We start from the raw sequence: 22,236 nt of genomic DNA, 5'->3' as shown, positions 1-22,236 counted from the left end.
GCTGAGGTGGGCGGATCACCTGAGGTCAGGAGTTCAAGACCAGCCTGACCAACATGGAGAAACCCCATCTCTACTAAAAATACAAAATTAGCCAGGCATGGTGGCACATGCCTATAATCCCAACTACTTGGGAGGCTGAGGCAGGAGAATCGCTTGAACCCGGTGGGCAGAGGTTGCGGTGAGCCGAGATGGCACCATTGTACTCCATGCCTGGGCAACAAGAGCAAAACTCCGTCTAAAATAAAAAAAAAAAAACCAGACCAGAAAAACTTCCATCTCTTATTACCTATATAAGTGCACAAAGGTATTTTACAAGATATTCATTGCAGCATTGTTTGTAAAAACAGACCACCTACATGTTTACCCAGAGATTTCTGGCTAATACACCTCCACACAAACAAATACATGTAATATACTTATATATTGGCAATGGATAAAGATCTGAAAAAACTAGTAAAATCAGTTACAGGGAGAGGAAAAACCTGTAATAAGTGAGCTTAATTTTACTTTTTATTCTGGAGACATAAGTATCTTAAAATTTTGTACTATATAAAAATAGTAAAAAGAATAAATTCATGATTTATTTTGAATTTAAAAATAAAAACTTCACAAAGTGGTTAAAATAAAAACTACCCTAAGGCTTAAAGGAGCTTAAATTATCCAAAAAATTTACAAGGGTGAAAATACCTTCTTCTTGAATTCTACGGGAGGACAAATAAGGTGAAAAGTATGAGGACCTGGAAGATCCTCCAAGTGGTAGAAAGCACATGGATCTTGGATGATACCACTGGGCTGCCAATCTGCTCAATATTGTTCCACTCAAAGAGAAAGAGGAAGCATTCTTGTCCCATGAAATTACTGTAGATGCTAACGTTTTATTCTATTTTATTCAGACATTGATATATCCTTTAAATGGACTAAATGCTACTACAGCATTTTATTTATACTTCAAAAACAAGACTTAATTTGCTTGTTACCCCCCCTTTATTACAAATTAGTCTTTACCATTTCTCCCCATTCCAAGTGGTATTTTCTTTCTTTCTCTTTTTTTTTTTTTTGAGATGGAGTCTTACTCTGTCGCCCAGACTGGAGTGCAGTGGCACAATCTCGGCTCACTGCAACCTCCACCTCCCAGGTTCAAGCAATTCTCCCGCCTCAGCTTCCCAAGTAGCTGGGATTACAGGCGCACGCCACCAAGCCTAATTTTTGAATCTTTTTTTTTTTTTTTTTTAGCAGAGACAGGGTTTCGCTATGTTGGCCAGGTTGGTCTCGAACTCCTGACCTCAGGTGATGCACCCAGCTTGGCCTCCCAAAGTGCTGGGATTACAGGCATGAGCCGCCATGCCCGGCCCCAAGTGGCATTTTCACTATTTTTGACTTCATGAATGTTTCTTATACGTTCTCCAATTCTGTCCTTTTTCCATCTATTTTCACTTTTTAGTTAATTATTTTTTGAGACGATGTCTCACGCTGTCACCCAGGCGCACTGCAACCTTGGCGCACTGCAACCTCCGCCTCCCAGTCTTCCAGGTTCAAGCGATTCTCCTGCCTCAGCCTCCATGCCTGACTAATTTTTGTATTTTTAGTACAGACAGGGTTTCACCATGTTGGCCAGGCTGGTCTCAAACTCCTGACTTCAAGTAATCCGCCCACCTCGGCCTCCCAAAGTGGTGAGATTTCAGACATATTTTCACTTCTATAATCAGGGTCTTTTATAATCAGAGCTTTGATGTTCTCTCCTTCTCTTCTTTCAAAGCTCTCTAAAAGTCTACATTTTTCGTGTGTTTTAATCATGACTGCATTTAAAAAGATAAGATGTAAGGCTGAGAAAGCAAGGGGGTGGGGCGGGCAGCATAAATAGCTAAGTTCATCACTGTGTGAAGCCTCTCGTGACCAAGATGACTCTTCCACAGAATGTATTTGTAGTAAATCAGTTTGGGTTAGAAAGAGTCAAACAACAGACCCAAATGTTACTTAGGGGAGAGAAGGGATTCCTAAGATAATCATTTTAAAAATCACTACACAATCCCTACTTATAGTTCCTGCTGATACAGTCTAACTGAGGCTCACGGCACAAGTCCAAGACACACAGAAAACAGATGATCAAGGGTCTCAACACAAAAGGAAGTGGCCCATGCAATGGCTTCTTAACTATCCATCCCTTATTACCTTCAGGCAACAGACAGGTATCACCTTCCAACTCAACTGTTCACTCTTTCCTCAGGGACCAGGACAGAAAGTGATCTCTCTCTTTCAACAAGACAGAAGACCCTCCACTTGGTTCCCCACCCACTATTCTACTCTTCCAACCTTGTTGGTAGAAATGGGGACAATAGTAGAATAAGAAAAGGAAACTCCAGCCTAGGCACTGCTCTCAGTGGTATGTGAAAGATTAAGAACTGGCTTCTGGCCACCACAACATCATATAGCTACAAGATTTTTGTGTTTTTACAAAGGATGTTAGTATTTTATAACACGAATCATTTGGTTTTTATTTATTCCATGCTACAAACTGTTCAGCTATAGGTATCTTTATTAGGACACACGTGGGGATGCAAAATTACAGTATATATACTATAGAATATAATAGAACTAATTGGAGAAACTGATTTAGAACTTTATTCTTAATTTAATGGTTCTCCAATAAAAGGGTTTGGATTCTAAATCTCGAAATGGATATCCAAATTTAGGGGCAGAGAAGAGAGCTAGTTGTGAAAAGCCCTGGGATAAAGCTCATGAGCTCCGAGTTCTAGTCCAAGTTTGCCACCTGTTGTGGAACTTTATTCCATAGGACTAAATCTCTCAGAGGAAATACAAGAGAAGATTAGATAATTTTAAGATGAAGCCAAGATAAACATTTTAAAATCAGGACTTAGTTCATGGTCCAAATCCCAGAAAGACAACTAAGTTGTGAGAGGCAGTCACTATGAAAGCAGGAGAAATAATCACTGAATACATAAAGGACAGGTCAGATTACAAAAGAGCACATGAAGTATGGAAATGTATGCATATATGTGTGCAATGTGCATGCACGTGTATCGCATATATGCATATACAAGGTGGAAAGAATAAGGTTTGTAAAAACCACCTAAGTTAACAAAAAAGCTAAATTACATGCTTTCCTCTCTTTAAGTTAATAAGGAAACAGAACATACTAAACAGTTGGGGCATTTATATGAGCGAATAGCTTGTATTATCAAGAAAATACACTTCTATTTAACTCAAGTCTATTTCTACTCCAACAGTTTTCATCAGGTCAGAAAGGGAGAGCTCTTTTTTTTTTGACGGAGTCTCACTCTGTCGCCCAGGCTGCGGTGCAGTGGCATGATCTCGGCTCACTGCAAGCTCCGCCTCCCGGGTCCACACCATTCTCCTGCCTCAGCCTCCCGAGTAGCTGGGACTATAGGTGCCCGTCACCATGCCTGGCTAATTTTTTTTTGTATTTTTAGTAGAGACAGGGTTTCACCGTGTTAGCCAGGATAGTCTCGATCTCCTGACCTCGTGATCCACCCGCCTTGGCCTCTCAAAGTGCTGGGATTACAGGCATGAGCCACTGCTGCTGGCCAAGGCAGAGCTTCTTATAAGGTGAGAGGAGTAAAAGAGGAGCATGTGTAGGTTGAAAAGGTGCACAGGTGAGTGTGTTCACTGACACACATCTTATCCCCTGAAAAATATTTAAAATGTATATGAATACATCCCAGGAAAAAATAAATCAACTAATCAACTCTGAAAATCCTTCATCTCTACTTAAAAATGACACCACGCTGACTCTACATAAGGTTAAAACAAAATGCTGTCTGTTTACTTTTCAGTTTGGTGATGTCTGACAAAGAGGTGGGCAAGAACTTGTATCAGCCCAACAGTGACTATGTGGAGAAGTGGCAATGAGGTAACTAATGTGATAGGTATCATAAGTTAGTAAGGGAGATAGTACTGACATACAGTAGGCATTCAAAAATACTGTTCAATGAATGTATACAGTATGAAAATTCACTCTCATACATTCTTTAGAGGTTTGAGACTGATTGCTAAACTACTGCTAGCATTTACTGGGAATATCTCATCCCCTTGAGGGCATTACAAAGCCCTTCTCTGAGATGTCTGAATAACCTTGGACAAAACAAAAGGCATTTAAAAAGGAGAGGGTGAGACCAGCCTGGACAACATAGTGAGACCTCATCTCTATTAAAAAAAAAAAAAATTAGTCGGGCTTGGTGGTGCACATCTGTAGTCCCAGCTACTCCAGAGGCTGACATGGGAGAATCTCTTGAGCCTGGTGGTTTGATGTTGCAGTGAGCTATGGTCACACCATTGCACTCCAGCCTGGTCAACAGAAAGAAACCCCGTCCCAAAAAAAAAAAAAAAAAAAAAAAAAGGAGAGGGGAGAGGGGAAAAGGGAAAGGGAGGGAAATGTCTGCCTGAGATAGTCTGGGCTCTTCTATACATTTCCCCATCTTTTAGTATTAAGACCCACTCAATGTCTATTCTCCTTCATATGGTACAGACATTAAAAATGAGCCTAATAAAATGTAAACATAACAGAATATGCCAGAAAATATTTTACTTTTTCCTAGTTACATACTATGAACACTCAAAATGAAATGGATTTCTCGCCGGGTGTGGTGGGTGACACCTGTAATCCCAGCACTTTGGGAGGCCGAGGTGGGTGGATCATGAGGTCAGGAGATCAAGATCATCCTGGCTAACACGGTCAATCCCTGTCTCTACTTAAAAAAATACAAAAAAATGAGCCGGGCATGGTGGCTACTCCGGAGGCTGAGGCAGGCGAATGGCGTGAACCCAGGAGGGAGAGCTTGCAGTGAGCCGAGATCGTGCCACTGCACTCCAGCCTGGGTGACAGTGCAAGACTCCGTCCCAAAAAAAAAAAAAAAAAATGGATTTCTCACAGTACATAACACATAATGTATTACATATGTATATACATATAATCTATACATTAGAATCCATTTCTTCAGAGGATCTCCTATGTGCCATGTATTAGAGATACAATGATGAAGAGAAAACAGACATGGTCTTTTCCCTTCATGGAAAGTGCAGCCTAATGGGGAAGACAGACATTAAATAAGCAAGCAAGTAAGCAAACAAACAAAATACACATTCACACACATACCCCACAATACATATAAAATCACACAGAAATAAATAGGAAGAAGCACGTAAGTCCAAAAGGGTAAGAAAAGGCTACTGTGAGTGAATAGATGGTTGAACTAAGAGGCCTGAAGAAAAGTCACCTGGTATGAAGAGTTCTAAGCAGAAAGAGGGAACAGTATGTACTAAGGTACAATGCAAAGAGGCAACTTAGTTTGGTGGAGAAAGTGAAAAGCCAATAAAGTGTAATTTAAGTTTCACTGCAACACCAACCTCAATTTCACGAAGTTTGGCTCGTTTTTCCTCACTCATTTCAGAGTACTTAGAGAACTTAGACTCAGTCATTTCTTCTTTGATTGGATTAGAGTACAAATGATGTTCTTCAGATTTGGAACTTTGAGTATCTTCTTCATCTTCACTTTCTTCTTCTTGACTTTAGAAACAAGCAGAATACATTGTATGTCAAGGCAGCAAGAGAGTACCATATTTTACAGTCTACCTATTTTATTTTTCATTGTCTTAAGAGCTTAAATAACATAGCCAAAACATAATAGGACAATTCATACCTCAAGCATCTTTTGCAAAATATTTGATCAATATTTTACAGACAATTTTATAAAACACTTCTTTCCTCCACAGAAAATGTGTGAGCTTCAACATAAGCATACTGTAATAAATTCTGCTTATGTTGTTATCTGTGTGCCTTCCATTTGCAACAAACTTTCCTTGCAGCAGTTAAAGGAAACGAATAATCAAGTTTCTGCATACTTCACGGTTCAGAGTGATTTCAAGAAGCTTTATGTTTTCCATTCCTGAGTTATTTCACTCATATTGTGGGCAACAATATTCACAAATATTCTATGTTCTCATTTATAAGTGAAAGTTAAGCTATAAGGATGTAAAGGCATAAGAATAATACAATGGACTTCTGGGACATGGAAGGATGGGAGGGGGGTGAGGGATAAAAGACTATATATTGGGTACAGTGTACATTGTTCAGGTGACAGGTGCACCAAAATCTCAGTAATCACCACTAAATAATATATCCATGTAACCCAAAACCACTTGTACCCCAAAAACTTTTAAAATGAAAATTAAAAAAATAAAAATAAAAAAAGCTGTATGTGTGCCTTTAGTAACTTCAGCAGAGCCTATAATCAATCTAGAAAATACATGAGCTTGAGTCACAGAGTTACTAAGAAATAATCAATACAGCTGGTAAAGACCTTATCTGATTAGCACATAACCTTAATAATAAAGCAATGTATGCATTTTATATATTAGCAAATACCAGTATTCACATTTCAGTTGATTCTGAAAGTTGCACTGGTTCTGGGTCAGACAAGAAAATAAAAACTTGAGAGACTATCATGAGTAAGTCACTCAGGATATGAAGAAGAAAAATTCTCCTGTCCTTCCAGAAGCAGTCTAGTGGAAACACAAACAAGCAACTATGTGTAAAGCTGGTCATCAATGCTAGTACAGGATTAACCAAATGTTCTTGAAGCACAAAGAACAAATGGTTTTTTTTAAAAAAATACTTTACATTCTGGGACTGGGTTGTGTGTGTGTGTGTGTGTGTGTGCGCGCGCGCGTATACTACTGGCAAATAAATCTGGGCAAAACAAGATACCCATATACAAACAAACTCAGAATGTTTATATATATACAAACAAAATTCCTTACAAACAATGTTGACTGTGATAACATTACTGGCATAACCCAGAACAAACGCTGTTTTGCCTTTAATACTTGAATCTCGCAAGCCCTTCTATGTTGGTATTTGGGTACTAAGGACATTCTACGATGAGCAGAAAGATTCCTTTTAATATACATGTAGAATTATTCTTAATAATGTAAAAACAGTTATAATCAAATTCTTTCCAAATAAAATTTAATTAAAGTCTTATGTAATAAGACCTTCATTGTATGAGAGAAAAATTTACACCAGGCAGATAAAAAGAAAGGCTGTCAATTCAGAATCAGAAAAGATATGGTACTGAGAAAACTCTGATACTAGCTTTTAAATTTCTCAACCAAAGGTCCTTTCTAGACATTACTAAAATATTTTACTAACTTCATCTTCAGGACCACACAAATCATTAGTATCACCATACAGGTACAACTCAATACAATATTAGCTAAGGAAGAAAAAAGTCCAAACCAACAGTTTAAAAATATTCTTCTTGGAAAAAAAGTTTTACTTAATATTTCTCATTAATTTGTCATAAATTTCCTAAATACAGTTTTTAGTTAATTTTTTTAAAACAAAAGAATTTCCTGTTTTATGGTACATAAAATTACACAAGTGTTTCAGATGCTTTTAGATTGAAGTGTATGTGTGTTTATGTAAACATGGATGTTTACTGAAGAATTATTCTAGAAGACTCAATAAGGACGTGACTTTGTTAAACTGAGTCACAGTTACTATGAAACAATAATACAGCAGATATTGATTACTTAACCAATTCTAGCCTGTAAAATTTTTTCTAATTTTTTTTTGCAATTTCAAATATTCTTTGGTAAACATCCTTGTATGTTTACCAAAATGTTTGCTTTCAATCATAGATGAATACAGAACAGGTAAACAGATTAAAATGGCATAATACCAATGACATTGAATGAAAAACATGTCACAGAATAGCACGTACAGTAATATTACATCATTTATGTTCAATAGTTATGCATGTTTTTATACACATAGAAAGGGTCTAGATGGCTGAACATTAAACATTTAACCATATTACTTAAGACTTTTTAAATGAGCTCTATTCATGATTTAAAATATGTAAATATTTTAAATTGCTATAATAATTTTTTCAAGGCTTAAGCAGTTTTTCTAAACTGGTTTCAGCCTTAGCTTTTAGCCACAATTCGAGGTTCAAATCTTATCACAGCTTCTTCCTCTTGTTCTTTTTTTAAAAAGACATGCAAATTCAAGATTCTAAATCCATACAGTATTCAATACAAATGAAATTGCTTTTTGTAACTTTTCTCCAAAACATGCTTTAAAAATCACATTTCTGCCACGAATCACAATATTGCCACAAAATATAATAATTACTAGTTACAAAATCAGCCTTAAGTAAAGACATTTAGGATTCAGCCACTAGAGAGTAGTAGTGAGGCATGAGAAAATTTCAAGGATCACACGCTGCGCAAAAGCTTTTTTTCCTTGCTTTGTACTTTGTTATTTTTACATTATCATGATTTACCTGAAATTCCTAAGAAAAATGAAAAATCTAAAATTATACTTCTAGTGATCCAGGCTTCCACAATGTATGAGTATTCCAACATCAATGCTAAAATGTATTCATATTCCAAACATTAACACAAGTATCAGTTTTATGCCAAAAAAACTACCTTTAGAAATAAAACTAATAGAACAATACTTTTTTCAGTTCAACGGCTTTTCTACCCTTCCTCCCCCTAAATTAAATAATTATTTTATGAGTACATATACTACTTTTAAAGCAGTGATTCTAAAATGGTAAGATGTTACTAATCATAGGATCACGAACATAAAAAGGGTTCAGAAAACCACTGTTTTAAAGCAAACTGAACTAAACGGTTCTCAATTCGTGTATTCCTAAACAGCCTCAGATAGGTATTTCCATTAGCAAGCCACATCTATAACATTATGTAAATATTTTGTCATCATCATTGCTGACTTTTCTAATCACACCAACATTTCTGAAAAAACATCATTGTAGACAAGTTTTCACCATCATATCAAACTGTGTTTCTATAGCTTGCTGATTGATCACATTTTCCCAACAATCCAAATGCCCATTTATTAAATCCACACAAATGCCCATATTGTGCTAGGACACACAGGGGTTTTCTCTTTGTTCCCACTTCCATTGGAGAATAGAAGACCGCAAAATTTTTAAAGACAGTAACCTGTGCTTTGTGTTTGTGATACCATCTCTTCCTACTCATTAAAATAAAAAATAAAAAATAAAAAATTCAACTCCCTTTGCAATGATTTTAAAAAGTGTCAAGAACTTCCTAAAAACTGCCAATACAGACTTGCAGGAGAATCTGAGAGGAGAGATTCCTACAACCACACAGTGTCAAATACAAAAACAATTTCGGGGTGATTACCAAACAGCAAAATCAAAATTATTATTTCTCTATATTTCAAAAGAAAAGATTTTTTTCCTTTGTATTCATTCTTAGTTCTTCTGAAAGGTTTATATTTAAATAACACAATGGCCATAATGCAATCTTTTTCTTAGAATGTACAATCCAAAAGAAAGGAGTATAACCTTTCCTATTCACATTTTAAAAACCACTTTTTGTGGAGCCCAAAACAATATTTGATGGCAAAGATTTGAAAAAAATGCAGTTGACCAATTAGTAACTACAAAGTGAGAATATAACCTAGCGTAAAAAATGAAACCAGATCCATCAAGACCAGAAAACAAAAGCTCTTTATTCACTGGAAAACCAATGGAGAACTAAAAATGATCCTCTCCCAAAATTTTTTAAGAGTGAAGTTTTCCACTTCACTATTATTTCAACTATATCTCTTAATGAAAAGGGGAGTGTATATGAACAAGAAACAGTATATTCAAAACTTAGATTCTTACTTTTGATTTTCTTCTTCTTCTGATTCTTCATGCTGGTCAAATAATTCCCATTTAGAAGTTGTAACAGCTGAATGGAAGGAAGAGGAGGATGTAATTCCACGAGGTAAACTAGCATTTTTTCAGTAGTACAGTGGAAGCTCAAGCTTTAGAACTGAAAAGTTTATATTACAGAAGTTTTTTAAATCTATGTTTATCAATTCTCTAAACAGCTATTTCTATATGCCAAATCTCTTTCCTCACACCTACAATATAATTCAAATTCATGAAGTGACGAATAATGTCATCCTTATTTCTGTGTTGAATATTAAGATTTATTTCATTAGAACCTACAAATAGCAACAATTAGATTATTAGCACTAGGATACAGGTCTAAGTAAGTGTGAAAGGCAGGTCTAAATTGCATCTAATCAGCCTAGCATTATGGGAGGGTCAAAGCTTGGTTTCTCTGAAACTGACCTCTATGTAGATTTCTACGTAGGTACAGCTTCCAATCTACATTTGCTACTAAAATGCCTTAACCTGAAAGGTTTTCAGTGATATCTCATTACTCTCAAAGCTTCCAAACTGAAGGACCTAAGAAAATTGTAACAGCAACACCAACCACAATAAAAGCATACATTAGACACAAAATATGATAACATTGAGTATTAAGGTTAAAACGTGTTATAAAACATAAAAGGAAAACATATATACAAGCACACCAATAATTAACATACAATACTTAATTTAAAAAATATTTATTTTACTTTTACTCACCCTGTGCTTCCAATTCAGATTCATCCACAGCTTCCCATTTTGATGGGGCAACTTTAAATATAGGCTCATTCTTTTTTGAGTCTTCAGTTGCATCCACTATTAGGGAAAGATAAGCCATTAACCCTGACTACTAGTGGATGACCCGAAGTATTACATTCATGGGTATTCACCATATTATTAAAAAGCAAAGTAAAATAAGGACACAGATGGACAAATAGTAATACTAAGAACAAGAACTATGACTAAACCAATTCTCTGCATCTGAGGGCAATATTTTTAACAGTATATATATCAATTCAGAAAATACAAGTTAGTAATATATTAAGCAAGTGAAGAAGTTGAGAAGTAAAACAAATCTTTAATACCTTTACCTGGTCTCTGAAATATAAAACTGCATATATTATTCAATATTTAAACATATAATTCAAATGTACCAAAGAGCTGTCTACGGTTCCTATTTTCAAAATGATTTTAGGCAGCTAGGAAAACTGAAGTTGTAAGTTAGAAAAACTAATAAAAACTGATAAAACCAGGTACCTAGGATCATGCATAACTGAGCACAAGATTTTGCCTATAATTTCCTGACAAGACAAAAAGAGAAACTTGCTAATATTATAGGAGGCTGATTGTCCCAGCAAAGAAATGTGACCAGAAAAAAATGCTTCTTCTTGGCCTTTTATATACATAGCATACAAATAAATGTATTACTGGGTATATGAATTTTGAAAAAAATCAGAAATAGAAAAGTTAATAACTTGATACGTTCATGAGAAACTATAACATTTTTCCATATCAGCATGTATGGAAATTAGAGTTTTGGTCACCAAACGTATTAGCTAGATTTAATCAGTTTGAAATCTGAACTTACAAGGCACTCCATCAAGATCATCATCAAGACTTTTTATAGGGACTCCATCAAGATCATCGATGGGAGTAGCATCAATAGGAATTCCATCTACATCTTCCAGAGGTGCACCATCAAGCTCTTCCTCGATGGGGGCACCATCAAGGTCATCTGGAACATCCTATGGAAATGTGTACTATTATAACATTTTCCTTTGCTTGCTGAAGTCACATTGCTTGTAAGATTAATTTGTAATCCAGTACAAGCCAACATAACTGGATACCCACAATCTGAGGTACAATGTAAGAACATATTCTATCATCCAGTTTGCTAAAGAAGCAGTCAGTTGTGCATTTATCTAATATTTACCAAGTGCTCACTGGTGCCAGGTACCATGTGAGGCAATGATGAGCAAAAACAAGTTTGGTCCCCCTGTTATAGAGCCTGGTAAAGGTTTTTGTTGTTGTTTTGCAGGGGTGGGGGAACCAGGAAATCAGATCATCACAACAATATATACTTATCTGTAACTATGGTAACTGCTACAGCAAAAGGGCATATCATACTATTAGCATACTAAGTTTCACTTAAAGAGGTCAGAGAAAGCTAAGGTTATGTTTGAGCTGAGATCTGAAGGATCTCAGGTGAAGATAAGTCCCAGAAAGAGGGAAGGACATGTACAAAGTCCAATGGTAGGTGGAAACACACATTTAAGAAACTGAAACAAGGACCACGTGGGTTGCAACAGTAAGGCCAATTAGGAAGATCCTGCAGGAGTGAAAGTGAAAACATAATAGCTTGACTAGCATGGCAGAATTAAACATTAAGGATTCAGTAATTATTTAGGAGGTAAAAAAAAAAAAAAAACAGAATGGTGATGTATATCTGCTATCATGTGATGCATCTTTTCATGCACATATTTTACTTATATAGCTATCTTTTAACAAAATAAAGTCATGCTATACATATTGCTCTATTACTTGCTTCTTTTCTACTATTAACAATATATCATAACTCTTATATCATTAAATAAAAAAACCACTCACCAATTTTCACATAAGGACACAAGACAGAGAATTCCTGTTACATGTAATTTTGACTCCTGGGTTCCAGCAATAAAAATCCACTACTTAATGGTAAGCAATAGATATTTTTCACAAAGAAATGTACCTCACATATGTAACACAGAACAACTCCAAGAAACCTCCACCCCAGAAACGAATTTTAAAAACAACCAGACAAATACAGACTGCCTACCTCTGTTTCCTTTTCTTCAATAATATTTACAAGTCCTAAGAAAATATTTTGTAGTTTGATCAAAAATGGTTCTGGATAAATTGCCCAATCTTCCCACGCTCTGAAGCAAGTCATTACCCGTTGCTAAAGAAACAGGAAACAGACAACAAACTTTTATTTTGGGCTATATGTCTCAAATTTCAGTTCATGAGAATGATCATCAAGATTTGCTAAATTTGCCTTTAAACTGACATTTTTTAAACTTTAAAGAAAATAACTATATATCATTACCATATTTTTTTAAAAAATCAATGTCACCTTCTAATTAAAAGGAAAAAAACCCCTAAAAATAAATATAATGAAAAATAAACAGTAACTATTTGCTCTTTACCACCTAAGGTCAGCTCCCATACCATTAGTACTACCCATGAGCCACATTCCAGAAACACTTACATAGAAACTTACTAAAACTGGAAACCAAAGTAGCCAAGTTTTGACCTGAATCCCTTATGGTCCAATAAAGTACTTCCTAATTCTGGCTAATACTTTACTCTATATCTTCCTGAAACTTTTCTTTAAATTCTAACTTATGGTCAAAATTTAAGGTCAAAAACTTTTAAAATGGGAGTTGTCTGAATGCCCTAAATGGTGGGGTCACTGGGCATCTTCCCAAACTAAAAATTTTTCTTAAAAAAGTCTTCTTCCCATGAAAGCATATTTACTTATTCAACTGTAAGTGAAGTACTACACTTGGCTTTTCTTAACACTGGTCTAGAGCTTAAGAGGTTATAAAAAAAATTGGTAACAGAATAGACTTTCTAAACATGATTAAAATGTATGTCTTTAATCCTGCCAAATAGTATATACCATTACAAAACAAGTGATTCTTCTGTATGTTTTATGAAAAAAGACTAACATTTATAATTTTTAAACAATACTTAAAATTAAACCTGACAAAATAGTATCTTTTAAATTTTTGATTTTTTTGATAAAAACAAAAACGACAGAATTTTAAAACAATAACTTCTGTAACATCTAAGTTTTAAATTTATGTCTCATACTTGTCTTATGCACTTTTCTAGCCCTTCAACGCCTTCCCCCCCACCCATTTAAAACACTAGGGCAAAAATAGTAAAACAATAAACGTACCTTAAAGTTTTCAGATTGTAAATGGCCTTGAATTGTACGATAGGTGGCATTGAGGTCTGAAAATATCTGACATAACTTTGTTTCAAAACTGAAATTCAAATAACACATTCTTTAAAATAAAATGTTTAAAATTCCTTTCCCCTTTAGCGTGCCAGCCAATGAAAACCCCTCCTGAACTTAAAATACTTACAAATCAAGAAATTATTAAAAATCAAAAACTAGGTGTTTAAACTCTAAAACCGTAACTGAATTGCTTTAACTCTTATTACTCTGAATTTTTCTCCTACAAACTCCCCAACAGTCCCTACTAGTTCCCTTTATGAGCAAGAAACGTTATACCTAGGATATGCTGAACCATCTCGTCCAATTTCTTTATTTTATAAAACAGAAAACTTAGAAAAGTGACTAGTCCAAGGCAAAAAAACTAATAGCAGACCTAAGAGTAGGATCCAGCTCTCTAAATTTCTTTTCAGAGCAACAACCTAGGGAAAAGCTTCCCTTTGCCTAATTCATAAAATAAACACAGAAAGAGAGCTCTGGGTAACAGAGGAAAAGTTATACTTTTTTTTTTTTTTTGAGACGGAGTTTTGCTCGTCACCCAAGCTAGAGGACAATGGTGCCATCTCGGCTCACTGCAACCTCCGCCTCCCGGGTTCAAGCGATTCTCCTGCCTCAGCTTCCCGAGTAGCTGGGATTACAGAGGCACACCACCACGCCCAGCTAATCTTTGTATTTTTACTAGAGATGGGGTTTCACCACGTTGGCCAGGGTGGTCTCGAACTTCTGACCTCAGGTAATCAGCCCTTCTCGGCCTCCCAAAGTGCTGAGATTACAGGCGTGAGCCACTGTGCCCAGCTGAGTTATACATTAATTATAATACAGCAACGTAACTTCCTTTTGCCTTAGGAAACATTAACAATGAACTAAAATCAATATGCTGAGGATCAGAAGAGAACGCAGATTCTATAGTTAATAGTATGTCTTTGGTCTCTTATGTTTGCCAGTATATACACTGTTTCCATTTATTATATGAATAGCTAGATATGCAATAAAGTTCTCTTTAACACCTATTTGTTCTACTGTCAATAACTAAGAAAGTGATATAAAATCTTTCCAAAAAATTGGTAATTTAGCTTAAGTGTAAGCCAATTTTTAAAAAAATTCTACAAACCATTAAGAAATTCAAATTAGTCTTCCCTCAGTATCCATGGGGGGACTGGTTCCAAGACCTCCCATGGACACCAAAATCCACAGATGCTCAAGTTCCTGATTGAAAATGGCATAATATTCACCTGTAACCTATCCTCATCCTCCCATATGTTAAATCATCTCTAGGTTACTTACAATACCTAATACAATGTAAATGCTATGTAGAGTTTTCATACTATATTGTTTAGAAAATGACAAGGAAAAAAGTCTGTACAGGTTCGGTACAGATACAATTTTTCTTCTCAAATATTTTCAATTCATGGTTGGTTGAATTCATGGATAAGGAACTGTATTTCTTATTCTTGGAGGATGTTAACAAAACAATCCTCTTTTCTGAACTCCTTACCCTTAAATACTTTATTTCAGGAATATCAGTTATATCATTATACTTACAATTTTCTATAATATGAAGCATTAGCAACTTTGGCTGAAGAGTTGTACAAAACATCAGAAACCAAATATAATCTGGCAATCTATAATATCAAAAGATAACACAAAATGGTTAATATAAGGCTAATGTTTAGCTATAATTTAATTATGGCTACTAATTAGAAGAGTTATATGAAGCTCAGTATCACCACAACTATGACTTTGGCAGAGATGAAATTTGTTAACGCATTTACATTTCAACTTGTTAACTTGTATGTTAATGAACATAAATTTCCAAGCAGAAATAACATAAGACTGCATGGGAAAAATTTCATCAGTCAAGTGCTTTGTGCAAAAAGGAAACCAATTCTAATCCCAAAAGACGTCAACTATCTCCCCTTTTCTTAAAATTCATTCCCATACCTTTTTAGGAAGGGGTGTCTTTAAGATGGACAACGACTCAGTAATGCAATCCACTATTTCTTCAGCAGCTTCAGCATTATTAAGACAGAAAACCATTGCATCTCCAATATCATTTTTCCTTGGAGTTAATCCCCGCAAGATTTCTTCCAATTTATCCCTCTGTCTGAACATAAATTGTTTTAACTTATAAATATTTAGATATGATTTCAAATGCCATTGTAGCTTTTGCTCACAAACTAATTTCTTTAAAACCTACTCACATAAAATAATTCTGAAGACTGTAATATATTCAGTCTGATTTGTGTTGTGTCCCCCAAAATTGTTACAATTTTTTGAAGAATTTATATAACAATACTCTGTAGAACTAATAAGATTCCAATTATGTTTTCAGCTTACAAATTAAGTAAATTTAAAATCATAGGCATTTCTTCAAGAGTCTTTAAGAGCACCCCAGTCTTACCATCCCATGATACTGAAGAACTTTCATGTTCTTTACTCCCCTTCTTTGAAGGAAGTCTATTACTTTAACACTTCTGCCTGGGATTATGACAGGCTAATTTTTTCTGTAAAGGAAAAGACTGGCTGGGTGTGGTGGCTCATGCCTGTAATCCCAGCACTCTGGGAGGCCAAGGTGGGCGGATCACAAGGTCAAGAGATCGAGACCATCCTGGCCAACATGGTGAAACCCTGTCTGTACTAAAAATATAAAAATTAGCCGAGTGCAGTGGCAGGCACCTATAATGCCAGCTACTCGGGAGGCTGAGGCTGAAGAATTGCTTGAACCTGGGAGACAGAGGTTGCAGTGAGCCAAGATCGTGCCACTGCATGCCAGCCTGGGTGACACAGCAACACTCCATCTCAGGGCGGAAAAAAAAAGATTATATAAATATTTTAGGCTTTGCAGGCCATATGATCTCTATCCCCCTGCTGGCATAGCACCAAAGCAGCCAGACAACATGTAGGGAAGGGAATTGACTGTATTCCAGTAAAACTTTATTTTCCAAAACAGGAGGCAGCCATATTTAGCCTATGAGCTGAGTTTGCAGATCCTAGGATTACAGTGATTATGAACATACATCTTCAGAAGTAAATACACTCAAACAGTATCACACTCCATTGCCAAATGCTCTCATAGACAATGAATCAATGCAACAAGTATTAAGATTTATAGACTGCAGTGAAGTACATACAGGCATATCTCAAAGAGACTGCGGATTCAGTTACAGACTACTGCAATAAAGCAAATATCGCAATATAGCCAATCACATAAGTTTTTTGATTTCCCAGTGCATGTAAACGTTATGTTTATACCATATTGTAGTCCATTAAGTATGCAATAGCAGTATGTCTAAAAAAACAATGTACACATTACTTTAAAAATACTTTCTTGTTAAAAATGCTAACAATCATCTGAACTCTCAGTGAGTCATAGCATTTTTGCTGGTGGAAGGTTTTGCCTCAATGTTGATGGCCAACTGATCAGGGTGGTGGTAGCTGAAGGTTAGGGTGGTGGTAGCTGAAGGTTAGGGTGGTGGTAGCTGAAGGTTGGGGTGGCTGCAGCAATTTCTTAAACAATGAAGTTTACCGCATCAACTGACATTTCTCATCACAGGGGATTTCTCTGCAGCATGAGTTGTTGTTTGTTAACATTTTACCCAGAGGAGAATGTCTTGCCAAACTGTAGTCAATCCTCTCAAACCCTGCACTACTTTATCAACTAACTTTATATATATTCTAGATCCTTTCATTTCAACAATGTTCACAGCTTCTTCATCAGAAATACATTCCATCTCAAGAAACCACTTAATTTGCTCATCCCTAAGAAGCAACTCCTCATTTATTAAAGTTTTATCATGAGATCACAGCAATTCAGTCCCATCTTTGAGCTCTACTTCTAATTCTAGTTCCCTTGCTATTTCTACCATATCTGGAGTTACTTCCTCTACTGAAGTCTTAAATCCCTCAAAGTCATCCATGAGGGACTAACTTCTTCCAAGCTCCTGTTAATGTCGATTTTATTTTATAGGCAAAAAAACTGAAACGGATTTTTAAGATTTTTTAAAATTTCTTTTTAATAGAGATGGGGTCTCACTATATTGCTCAGGCTGGTCTTGAACTCCTGGCCTCATGCTATCCTCCTGCCTCGGCCTCCCATAGTGCTGGGATTACAGGTGTGAGCCACCACACCTGGCCCACAAATGTTCTTAATGGCATTTGGAATGATAAATGCTTTCCACAAGGTTTCTGACTTTTTCCCAGACCCACTGGAGGAATCACTATCTATGGCAGCCACAGCCTTATGAAATATATTTCTTAAATAATAAGACTAAAAGGTCAAAATTACTCCTTAATCAATGGGATACAGAATGGATAATGTGTTAACAGGCATGAAAACAACTTAATCTCTTTGCACATCTCCATCAGAGATCTTCAGTGATCAGGTACATTGTCAATGAGCAGTAATATTTTGAAAAAAATCATTTTATTGAGCAGGTCTCAATAGTGGGCTTAAAATATTCAGTAAACCATGCTGTAAACAGATATGCTGTCATCCAGGCTTTGTTGTTCCATTTATAGAGCACAGGCAGAGTTGATTTAGCATAATTCTTAATGGTCCTAGAATTTTTGGAATGGTAAATGAGCACTGGCTTCAACTTTAAGTCACCAGCTGCATTAGCCCCTAATAAGAGAGTCAGCCTGTCCTTTGAAGCTTTTAACCCAGGCAGTGACTTCCCCTCTCTAGCTATAAAAGTGCTAAATTACATTTTCTTACAATAAAAGGCTGCTTTGTCTACACTGAAAATGTGATTTAGTGTAGCCACCGTCATCAATGACCTCAGATCTTCTGGATAATTTGCTACAGCATCTACATCAGCACTTGCTGCTTCACCTTGAACTTTTATATTATGAAGATGGCTTCTTTCCTTAAACCTCAAAAACCAATCACTGCTAGCTTCAAATTTTTCTTCTGGAGCATCCTCACCTGTTTCCACAGAATTGAAGAGAGTGGGCCTTGCTCAGGATTAGGCCTTGGCATAAGGGAGTGCTATGGCTGGTCTGATCTTCTATCCACACCACCAAAACTTTCTATCAGTAATAAGGCTGTTTTGCTTCCTCATCATTCATGTGTTCATTGGAGTGGCACTTTTAATTTCCTTTAAAAACTCTTCCTTTGCATTGATAACTTGGCTCACTGGTGCAAGACGCCTAGCTTTCAGCCAACCTCATCTTTTGACATGCCTTCCTAACTAAGCTTAATCATTCTAGCTTTTGATTTAATGTGAGAGAAGTGAGACTCTTCCTTTCACCTGAATACTCAAGAGGCCATTGTGGGATTATTAATTGGCCTAATTTCAATAGTGTTGTGTCTCAGGAAATAGGGAGGCCTAAGGGAAAACAGCTAGTCGCTGAACAGTCAGAACACACCTTTTTTGATTAAGTTCGTCTTCTTATATGACCATAGTTTGTGGTGCCCCAAAACAATCAAAGATCACTGATCACCATAACAGATACAATAATAATGAAAAAGTTTGAGCTATTGTGAGAATTATGAAAATGTGACAGAGACATGAAGCAAGCACATGCTGTTCGAAAAATAATGACAACAGATTTGTTTCACTTAGGGTTGCCACAAACCTTCAATTTATAAAACACACTGTATCTGCAGAGCACAGTAAGTCAAAGCGCAATAAAACTGGGTATGTCTGTATTTAATTCTATATTCTAAAAATGCTTTTAGCCAATGTTTTCCCATGAGGTATACAGGATGTCCTCTGAACATTTAATAAGTATGTTTTTGCTTCTTAAACCAGCTAGCTGCACTGTACAATTGTTAAGTGAGACTAATAACAACACATACTTCCATGGTGGCCATCTCACAGCTCACCACACACTGCAAATCAAGTGTGAAAGTTATCATGTAGAGGCTTTGCATAGCCACAATCTGATCCCACTAGCCACACAATAGTTTCTCTTCTTTATGTTGCATTCAGAGAAGCAAGAATTCTAGGGATCCTCCAATAATTTCTGTAAGAATCTGAAGTACTCCAATGCTAAAGAAATAAGTCAATCATGTTTAAGAGATCATCACTAATTTTACCAGGAGAAAACTCAAGGACAATAGGACACACACCTGTACTTGTTAGGATGTTTAAAATTATAAAGCACATGATGAAAGATGTTACTATTTTAAACATTCACAAGTGAAAAAAATTTATTTTAGGGTTAACATCTTAATAAGACCATTAATTAAAGCAACGATTAGTTACTTTTCTGAATATATAATAGAAAGGAAAAATATCTTACTCTTCCTTAAGTGCTCCCTTTTTACTAGGTTCCTCTACAAAAGCTTCTGTTTCTTGCTCTTCTGACATTCCATGCAAGTACGGATTTAATGGTGGTGGCCTCCAAAAAGATCCATTTTTGAACATACGAAAATCTTCCGTCCGCCATTTAGTTGGAGAATCTCCCTAACAAACATTTAGAGTTATTATAAAGGTCTAATTACTCAGAGTCAAAATTAACAAAGTAATTGATTCTACTTGCCTGCAGAATAGAATAAAGCTTCCACCTATAGTAAACATGGGCTGGTGTCTGGTTTTCAAATAAGAACCTACACAAAACAAACAAACATTAAACATCATATTCTTTAACAAAGAGCTATCTTCAATTAAATATAAATAAATGAGAAATATTATTTGCCTATTTAGTTCTAAATAAAACAAAAACAAAGATCCCTGAAGAGAATCTCACCCACTACCACCCGCTACCTATCCCCATTCCTTTACTGCAGCCCTAGACTGCCTTAGTGACTGACATTAATACTCAGAAGGCATGCATCATGAGTCTTATGATCGTTTTCACTGAACACTTACATGGCAGATACTGTGTCTGGCAATGGAGCGATTTTCCCAATATATAATTACAAAAGCAGTGATTGTACACTACTTAAGTGTTAAACTAGTGTCTAAGAATACCGTAACAATTCAGAGGATAAGCAATTTATTTTAAAACTCATTTGTTCAACTGTATCTCACTTATGATTCCTTCATTGAAAAGCATAATGAAATGTATTTTCCTCCTAGAGAATACTAAAAACAATACTATTTAATCAATCAAATCAAAATCTGATGGAAAATTGGCCTCAATACATTCTACTCTGATTACTAAAACTGTCTTCCCATCCCGTTGCAGAACTAATCCCATACTTTTACAACGTTATTCTTGGAAATATTTCTAATTCTAATAAATTAAAAGTAGTTTTAAACTGCATGCCTGAAGATAAAATATAGTAAATACATATAATGGAACATTATTTGGCCTTAAAAAAGGAAATCCCGATACATGCTATAATACGGATGAATCCTGAGGACATTATGCTAAATGAAATAAGCTAGTCACAAAAGGACAAATATTGTATGATTATACTCATGTGAGTTTACCTTAAGTAATGAAATTACTAAGAGACAGAAAGTAGAATGGCAGTTGCCGGGGCTAACGGGCTAGAAGACTGAGGAGTTACTGCTACACAGGTAAAGAATTTCCATTTTGGAAGATGAAAAAAGTTCTGGAGATGGATGGTGGTGATAGTTGTACAACAGTGTGAATGTACTTAATGACACTGAACTGTATACTTAAAAATAGTTAAAATGGGAAATTTTATGTTACATATATTTCACAATTTTTAAAAATGCACACCTGAACATAGGATTGTTGATTTCTCTGTTCATAATCATAGCTTCAAACATTGGCCCTTCACGTACAACAAACTCTATCATTCGATGTATCAGGGCGAGCAAATTCCTACAACAACAACACAGTTAAAGAAAATGGATTCAGACCTACCACTATATAAAACTACACTTGACCTAAGTTACTATAATTGTGCAGAAAATGATTATTCTGCTGACTAACACCGAATTTAATACCAAAAAAGTAACCTGGAGCATATGTTAATGCCTTGTGCATTAAGAGGGTGTGGGGCAGTGGGAGTAGGGAAGTGGGAGGGGATGGAAAGGTGAGGGAGGGTAGGAAACCACAATACAGCCTCATAGTAATATTTAATTTTCTAAATGTCACTTATTTTCCAAAAGTAAAACGTTAAATTATAAATCACAACTAATTAGAAAGCTGCAAATATTGATACATAAAATCAGTAACTTAGAGCCTGCATGTTATTACAGCCATCTAGAAATTTACACACTATCTCAGTTTAAAAAAAAAAATTCCTAAACCAAGCACTTTTGTGGTGCTACTGAAATGTTATAACCATGACTATAATTTATAAAAATGCAAAACTATTTAACAAGTTTAAGGCCTGATTTAATAAAAAATCCATCTAACTCCTGTGTTTTTCTGGTACACATACCAGATGGATTTTTTATTAAATCTGACCTTTAATGAGGCAACATCCCTTTGGACCACACTTCAAACTAGTTCACAATTCATGAAATAGATAATTCTGCCTGTATATATCTTTTTTCCCTCCAAAACAAGAGATTGATATGCCTGTACACTATCAATCAATGAAGAAATTATGTTGCCAAAGCC

General features: G+C 35.7%; 1 protein-coding gene across 11 annotated transcripts in view; it reads right to left on the bottom strand.

The window, feature by feature from the left end:
* U2SURP (U2 snRNP associated SURP domain containing) overlaps positions 1-22,236 on the bottom strand; it is a 57,332-nt gene that overhangs the window by 9,873 nt on the left and 25,223 nt on the right. For 8 of the 11 annotated variants that reach the window (XM_016942109.4, XM_063807232.1, XM_063807233.1 and 5 more), the window contains 11 exons: positions 21,385-21,489; positions 20,233-20,299; positions 19,993-20,156; positions 15,688-15,850; positions 15,289-15,368; positions 13,687-13,774; positions 12,559-12,681; positions 11,329-11,485; positions 10,461-10,556; positions 9,705-9,771; positions 5,383-5,542 (listed from right to left, as the gene is read on the bottom strand). In XM_016942109.4, the coding sequence (XP_016797598.1) occupies positions 5,383-5,542; positions 9,705-9,771; positions 10,461-10,556; positions 11,329-11,485; positions 12,559-12,681; positions 13,687-13,774; positions 15,289-15,368; positions 15,688-15,850; positions 19,993-20,156; positions 20,233-20,299; positions 21,385-21,489 (1,270 nt within the window). Of the gene's footprint in view, positions 1-5,382; positions 5,543-9,704; positions 9,772-10,460; positions 10,557-11,328; positions 11,486-12,558; positions 12,682-13,686; positions 13,775-15,288; positions 15,369-15,687; positions 15,851-19,992; positions 20,157-20,228; positions 20,300-21,384; positions 21,490-22,236 lie in introns of all 11 variants that reach the window. The other 3 variants (XM_054681139.2, XM_054681140.2, XM_063807230.1) reach the window with 1 other exon arrangement.

The sequence above is a fragment of the Pan troglodytes genome, chromosome 2 (genome assembly GCF_028858775.2).
Source record: "Pan troglodytes isolate AG18354 chromosome 2, NHGRI_mPanTro3-v2.0_pri, whole genome shotgun sequence".
Classification (NCBI taxonomy): domain Eukaryota; kingdom Metazoa; phylum Chordata; class Mammalia; order Primates; family Hominidae; genus Pan; species Pan troglodytes.
This window is presented reverse-complemented; position numbering and strand designations above follow the sequence as displayed.